We start from the raw sequence: 8,188 nt of genomic DNA, 5'->3' as shown, positions 1-8,188 counted from the left end.
ATTGCACCCATGCTACAGACACGTCACTATTGCACCCATTATGTTTTGAGGTTGCAGGGTTTTGACACAGCGTCTCACTGTATAGACCTGTCTGGTCAGGAGCCTGCTATGTAGCTCAGGTTGGTGCTCTTCCTGCCTCACCTTCCCAAGAGTGGACTTACAGTGGCACCACAGCTTGATGAGGGATGCCCCATCTCCAGCCATCAGGACCTGAACTTCTGCGAAGATTTCTATACCACTGTGCGACAAATTCAAAGAACCCATTGTGTGCTTTGCATTATGCAATCCATTCTTTTACATGGTTGTTGTTTTCAAATGTTTGGGGAGGGGGTGGGAAACAGAGATGCTAGCTCCTTCAAAGACAAAGAGAGCTGTCAACGGGGAAAAGCCAATGATTTTTACAAAGAGCTGTTCAGCCATTAACAGTGAAAGCATTTGCTCTGCTATTCATCTTTATGCAGGAGGAAAGGGAAGAGAGCTAAAGAAGAGGGATCCAGGAGGCCCCAGGGCCAAAGCTGAGTCCCTACCCTGTGGGTAGATAAAGAAAAAGAAAAATGTAACAACTTTCAACTTCCAAGGTTTTGATGTTTTGTATAAGAGAGGGAAGAAGGTCCCGCCCAACTCCCAGAAGCAGGAGTGAATGGAAGGACAGCAATGTCCCACCCCCTTGTCTGCAGAAACCCAGCCTGGCTAACCAGACACAAGACACCATGCAATTCAGGACAGCAACAGCAACACACACACACACACATGCACAGACAATCACACATGTGCGCACACACTCACACACACACCTGCAAAGTACACCGAAATCCTCAGGTGTGTGTCACGGAATCTGAGGTCTAGTTTCTTCTCAGCTCTATTTCCAACTTGCTGTTAACCTTGAACAAGTTACGCAACGTCTCTGGAGTACAGGAGCTGAAGACTGACACTCACTCTTCCCACTTCCCTCTCACAATTCACACCTGGCTCCCCATCCCTACTCCTTTATTTTTAGAAGTCTATTTTAGTGTATGTTTTATTTGAGTTATTCCTTCTCTATTCGTAATATATTCTTCAGTCGTTCAACCACCTTGTGACAGATTGTTGAAAGATCAAAATAGCGTTGGAATATGGCAAATTAATATTAAAATGTCATCGTAAAGATGGTAAGCTCACAGCCTCCAAACCCTAATGCAGCCTGTTTCTCATCTTTGTATATTTTTTGCCAGAGTTTGGACGATGTATAGATGATCTGTTGGTTTATTTTAAACTAATCTATTGCAGATAACTCAATTTATGTGGTACTATTTAGTCTATAAGGAAGTAATGACCAATGGAAAAAGTCTCTCAGTCCTGCTCATGAGCCACCAACTTACCTACAAGAGGCCTTCTGAGTAGAGTAGATGAATTCACATTTCCCATGGATGCAGTACCCATTGAGGTTTTCAGGGCAAGGCATGTGGCTTCCGATATAAACATCTTCCCTTTCATCACCTGCATCTTAAAAGAACACAAACCAGCTCACTGAATACTGAAAACAAAAATGGAAAATACAAACCCTTTCAAAGGTTTGCTCAGAAACAAATGAATTCGCTCTGCCAGTCACCCGCTGGGCAATTTAGAAGGGAGACTTATCAGGGAGGGTAAGCGAGATGTGAGGTCCCTGGCAAGCCACCATGCACAAACGCGGCAAGCGGGCAGACGAGGGAGACAGAGAGCACACAAAAACAGCTGCAGAACATGGCCACTGTGAACTACGGCGACAGTGAAAACAATCTGAAAAAGAAGACCATCTTCGCTAAGCTGTAAGTGCCAGGTCTAGAAGGAAGCTGGCCCTGTGACCGAGATGGCGTACTTAATACTGTCTTTGGAGGGGTGAAGCTGCTCATCTACCTGGAGCCTATGAGACTGTAGATCAAAGGCACTGGCACAGAGCAAGTTAAGGGATTCTGAAACTTTGGGTAAAAGATTTGGTTTGGTTTTCTTTTGTTTGGTTGGGGTTTTTTTTGTTTTTGTTTTTTTTTATGTGAATGAAAACTATTAAGGGCGTGTCTTTTCAAATGGTAACAGCCTTAGCCAGGTTTAGAACCACACACCTGTAATCTCAGCACTCAAAAGGCTGATGCAGAATGAACCCAAGCTTGACACCAGCCTAGGCTAAAAGTTAACACTTCATTGCTGCATTGTGTCTCAGAAACAAGGAAGGAAAGGAGAGGGGAGGGAACAGCCAGGAAGGGGGTGGGGGTGGCAGGGTACCTTTGCTAGTTTTTTCACATAGTATTTTTAAAGTAAATGTTCATTCAAAAATGTCTTACAGACTGCACATGTCAACTGTGTGACCTTTACCATTCTACTCTCTAACCTTAGAATTCATAACTGTAAAAGCATGATACCACAGCCTATATGTCATGCAGATCTGAAAGGATTACATGACATAAATCCTGTACAGTGGCAATAAAATAACCAGCTATCTATATGACACCACATCAGTAAAAGGGTTGTCTCCCCAAACTCAAAGTGTAATAAAATCTGAAAAATGTCTATAGAAACAGATTAGGGAGATTAAAAAAAAAAAAAAAAAAAGATGTGGCTATAGGAGCCCTTGCTATTCTAGTCTCTTTGGTCTGGGAAGGTACTCTGCAGGCTACCAAAGGAGAGACATGGACACCAACCCAGCCACAAAACCTCTGACTTACAATGTGTCCTGATTGCAAAATATTCTAGAGCAATGGTGGCACAGGACTTGTGGGAGTAGCCAACCAATATCTGATGTGACTTAAGGCCCAGTCCACAGAAGGAACCCACACCCAATACTGCATGAGTAACCAAAAAACAGAGACTAGATAGCCCAGAGACCTACAGGAAAACCAATAAAACTCGAGAGAGAGAGAGAGAGAGAGAGAGAGAGAGAGAGAGAGAGAGAAAATATCAATAACATGGTTCCTCTGCTGTAGTCACAGATCAGTGCCCCATCCATTCATCATCAGAGAGGCTTCCTCCAGCAGCAGACGGGAGCAGATGCAAAGACTCACAGACAGACATTTTGTGGGAGAGACAGTCTAAATGGGAGGGCTCTGTAAATTCCTCCCTTGAGCTCAGGGAGCCCAGGGCAAGAGGAGGAGGAAAGACTGTGAGAGCCAGAGTGAATGGAGGACACCAGAACAAAGCCCTCTGGGTCAGCTCAGCCAGGCAATGCATACAAGCTCAGAGACTGAAGCAGCAGGCGCAGGGCCTACCCGGGTCTGCACCAGGTCCTCAGTGTGTGTATCATAGCTTTCAGCTTAGTAGTCTATGGGACTCCTGACTGTGGGAACAACAGGGTCTCTGACTCTTGTGCCTGCCCTTGGGACTCCTTTCCTCCTGTTGGGTTGCCGTGTCCCACTTCCACGTGATGGTTTTTGCTTTATTTTATTATAATTTATTTTGTCATTTGGTTGTTATCAACTCCCTCCTATATATAGAAAACTTAACAGGCTCTCTCACAGTACGCTGGATACTAGATCATTCATTTATTCTGAAGCTTCTGGAATTACCCTTTCACGAATAAAGCTTAATAGCTGTGATGGAAACAAAAAGACAAAGACAAAAGGGAGTTATACATGTATAAACACAGGAAGATAGGAGGAGGAATGGGGGGAGCTAAGCTCTCAATACAGAGCGTTTTGGGAAATTTACATCTGCTAATACGATTTATGCTAGAAAGAGAACTGAGTTAGGATCCAAGCCACACATCCTCCACCATAAAATCTCATCTCTGTGGCTTTGTGACCTCATTCACAACCTTTACTCCCCGGTGGACACATGACAAGACAAGGATAGAGTTATTTGTTTCCAAGACATCAATACTGTCACAGGTGGCCACTAGGTACCACACTGAAAAACCTAGAATTAATGACTACATTTGTTTATCTTTCATAGGCCTAAGTCTTGAGGACACAAAAACAAGACCTATCTGGACCTAGAAGGGGTTCCAGGCCTCCTGCAGCCCCCAGATAATAGTCCTGAGTAGCAGAAGCAAGCAGCCTCCCTCAGAGTGCCATACAGCCCGAGCACCCCTCCCTACCTACACTCATCACTGTATAGTCTATACACAGTGGAACAGCTGCTGTTTGGACATTAAACTCAGCCATAAGATGGAGTTCCTTAGGAGTCTAGACACCGCCACTGTCCCTGTATAATTTCCAGTTCTGAGAAGCAGTCTGTACAGTGTACCAGGACATCTCTAGAGTTAGAATGTTTGAATCTGAACTCTGGTCTCAGCAACTCCCTAACTGTGTGACCTAAAGGCACAGCCTTCTACTCCCTAGTCTGAGAAGTGGAGATACATAATAACTATGTCCAGTTTTCACAGAACTGATTTGAGGCCTACTCGAGAGGTAAGATCTAGCATATAGTAGTAGTGGGTGAACTGGTTCTGAACTTTACGATTTCTTTCAGAGTTATTTGTGAGAGTTTAGCTGGCATACATTCATTTGCATCACATTCGTGTCCTGGCGCTGGAGAAGAAGTGGGCACTGGATCCCTGGAGCTGGACTTACTTGGATGGTAAGCCATATGGACACTGGGTACAGACCCTAGGTCCTCTACAACAGCAACAGGTATTCTTAACCATGGAGCCAACTCTCCAGCCCCTTGTACAGAACTTTAAAATCAGTCCTTTGCAAACAGTAAGTGCTTAATCAACAGTACCAGCTGTTACTCTATGCCTAAGAATGTTGCAGGAATGAACCACAACTTTCATTTGTTGACGTCACGCTATAGTGTGAGCTTTCAGGCCATGGGAGTGTACTTCAGGAGATGGTTTGAAGTTCAACCCCAGCAACAGAAAAGAAAAGGAAATAATAAGTTTATGGACTGAATCATCTTTGGTTTCCATTTAAAAAATTTAAAAAAATAAATAAAAAGCCTACCCCAACAACAAACTGAAAGGCTTCTACTTTGAAATTCCCATTCAGAAAGAGGCTGCTTTCAGCAGTGCTGCCCTGGGTCTCACAACACAGGCTGGAACTTAATTAACAGATTGCTTGTTTACAAACACTTGTGATCAAAGCAGAAGGCATGCCTCCAGCAATCGGCACTGATGGGAAGTAGCTGAACAGAAACCAGCTACACTAAAACAAACGGAACTTTTCCTGCTTCAGTGTTTAGCTGCAAGTGGGCTTCAGCATTCCCACTCAAGTGGTAAGGAAGGCGGTCACTACCCCACATCACTGCGCTTCTCAGAGCACAGAACCTAACAGCGGGACACCATCCAAGTGTGTATTTGTGAGACCACACGGATTGTGGACCCACCTACCATAGTAAAATACTGTAACACATATAGGATCGAGTGGCTCTGTGGAGGTTAGGTAGTGTCATAATAGAGCATAAGAAAGGGCCTATACACTGCAGGGAATTTCAGGCATAATACAGAGAGAGATGAAGGCTGTCAGAAAATTCAACGGCATGAAAGCAGTAAGGAAAAGTAGAATACGGTAAAAATGGGTTTTGACAAAGTGTGATGCTAATGAGCAGTAACTGAGTGGACCCAGGAGAGAAAGTGGACCCTGGCTAAACACAAAGAAAAGCAGTAGGAAAGAAGGCATATCCAGGAAGGCAGAGTCCAAACACAGCATTCCACTCACTTCCATGCAGCTCTGCACACGGGCTCAGCTACCTGGATAGCATGGCGGGGAAGTTAACATGGCAGAGAAACTCATTGTAGTGTAGTAAATTCCGATGCTGTTGGCTATGTTTCATGTTGAATGAAATCTCTAACTTGGTACACATTCTCCAGGTCTGCTCACTCATTCACTCCTGCCTACCTCTGCTGTACTCTGAAGGTCAACCTTCACATCCCTATTTGAACATGTCTAGGTTACACCTATCTTTAAGAGACGGCTCAGTGATTAAGAGCAGGTTCCATTCCCAGCACTCACATGGTGGCTCATGACTGTAACTCCAGTTCCAGGAGACTCAGTGCCCTCCTCCTCTGGCCTCCACAGGCACTGAACCCATGAGGTACACAACATAAACATCCATACTGTAAAAATATGAATAAATATTTACAGAAAGAACGGTACCCATCACTAGCCCAGCACATTGAACAGAACAGAACCATCCTCTTTACTAAATATGCTCTTAACAAAACATCATAAACATCTATAAACCTGAGCCTCATGATGGGGAGCTCAGGAGAGAGAGAGACCAGTAAGCTGAATTCAAACTCAGATCTTTGGTCATTCCAAAAGTGCTTGTTAGAGATGTGCAGTGATTTGCCGTGTTCCGAGCACCGTGGTACTTTCCTGGAGTTTGAGACAAAGGCAGAGTGAACAGAGAGCGAGGACAAAGCATTACCACACAACTGAGTGTGTGGAGAGAGCTCAGCACGGTTCTCCGGGTAACAGACAGGTGGAGATTCAGGGGAAACGCAGCCAGATACTCTCCCAGCTGTGAGATTCGGCCAAGAGCACCAGGGCTTGGGACACAGGCTAAAGGAGCAAACACTCAGTTTCAGCTTTATCACGCAAAACAAGGTCAGCATGGCTGTTGTGTGGACTCCTGGGTCACTCAAAGACACAGGAGTACACAGGACCACTTGCTTAAAAACTGCTAAATGGCTGCTGATGCCACTCATGAGCCTTAACAGGAATCCGCAAGAGAGGTGAGCTCAGCTATGGAGAGAATTTGAGAATAATCCAAACCAACTACTCGGCAATAATCGTATATCAAGAATAAAGTCAGGAACCTGGTGTTTGATTTTTCAGAGTGATCCCAGCTAAGAGGCATAACTGTCTCTCCTGTGCCGATGAGATCACTGAGGCTCGGAGAAATCAGGTCTCACAGCCTTCAGTGTATGTAGCTCAAGTCGGACTCCACAACACAAGCTCTTGGCTACAAATCTATGACTTTGGCAGTCCCCTGGGAGATGTATAGAAAATGGGCAAAAGCGTCACATTGAAGCACCTGCTTTCTAGACTAAATAAGTGAGACCACTCCAAAAAGGAAAGCTTTAAAGACCCAATAAAGCGTGACTTCAGACACCAAAGCAGACATGCAGCCTTGGTACAGGAGAAGTGGCCATAGAAGAATCCTGTCTGAACAATGCCCTTAGGCGAGTGGTGACAGGCTCCAACAGCAGCATCCACACTGGTGTCTGAACAATGCTTGAAGTGTGTACAGTATACACAGGACATCTGACCACTCGGGGACTTGTTGTTACTTGCTTGGTAAACAACTCTGCCACCAGCAGCCAGGTTTTCACACACAAAGGACAGTGCGTTCATTCTAGTGATGTCATAAGAAATGGTACCAAGTGGCCTATCTCCAGAGGACCATTCCACCAATCATCTGGCCTGTTCCACAGGAACTGATCTTAGCAACTGAGACGTGTACCTACAAGGTTGGTGGCTGTGGCTACAACTCCATCAGAGCTTCACCAGTAACTTCAGGGTTCCCTGTCTCTACTGATTTAAAAAAGTTTTAAATATCATATATAGCTTTCCAAACTACACCACATCTATCCCAACCATTACACTTACATATCCCTCAGTAGACTTCCCTACCCGAGTCTCCTGAAATCTCAAATTGAGGAAGTATCTACCCAATACATTCCTATGTTCTCTCAGTCATCAATTTGTTGCACTTCGTCCCAACCCTGACTCTCCCTAGCCCAATTACGCCAGGGAAGCGACTCTTCTAATGCATATAAGCTCACCTACCTCCTCAACTAACCCCTTAGGAAAATATCCATCCATCTTCGATCCTCTGCCTTGCCCTGACATGCTCCTGACAGTTGCGTCCAGCAGGCCTTCCATTCTTACCCCAGAACAAAGGGTCCCCTCTCAGGAGCTCTTGAGCAGCTTCAACAAGAGTCTCCACGTCCTCACAACTTGGGCTCCTTTCAGTGAATCTAGCACCTGTATCATTGACTCAGTGTCTTTAAAAGGGCGCATCAAAAGATGATAGACTGAAATACATGACCAGCCATCACTCGAATGAGACTCATGGTAGTGGCACCTCAGTATCTCTCATGCCTCTGGTCAGTACAAAACAAGAAGTCTAATACGTCTCAAGAACAAGTTCAAAGATGAGGGGAGGGTTGGAATGACAAGTGTGGCTGTCTTTCTAATTAAAGCGCTGCCGTTCAATTTAGGCTGTGTGAAAGTACTTTTGGGTTGTAACATCTATATCATGAAGGAACTTCCTGGGTAGCTGGAAATACTGC

General features: G+C 44.8%; 1 protein-coding gene across 3 annotated transcripts in view; it reads right to left on the bottom strand.

Moving 5' to 3' along the window:
- Positions 1-8,188, bottom strand: part of Tmeff1 (transmembrane protein with EGF like and two follistatin like domains 1) — an 80,981-nt gene that overhangs the window by 12,281 nt on the left and 60,512 nt on the right. For 2 of the 3 annotated variants that reach the window (XM_021199791.2, XM_021199792.2), the window contains exon 8: positions 1,359-1,482. In XM_021199791.2, the coding sequence (XP_021055450.1) occupies positions 1,359-1,482 (124 nt within the window). The remainder of the gene's footprint in view (positions 1-1,358; positions 1,483-8,188) is intronic. The other variant, XM_029539907.1, reaches the window with a different exon arrangement.

Source organism: Mus pahari, chromosome 6 (genome assembly GCF_900095145.1).
Source record: "Mus pahari chromosome 6, PAHARI_EIJ_v1.1, whole genome shotgun sequence".
Taxonomy (NCBI): Eukaryota; Metazoa; Chordata; class Mammalia; order Rodentia; family Muridae; genus Mus; species Mus pahari.
Note: the sequence above shows the minus strand (reverse complement) of the source record. Positions and strands in the feature narration are given on the sequence as shown.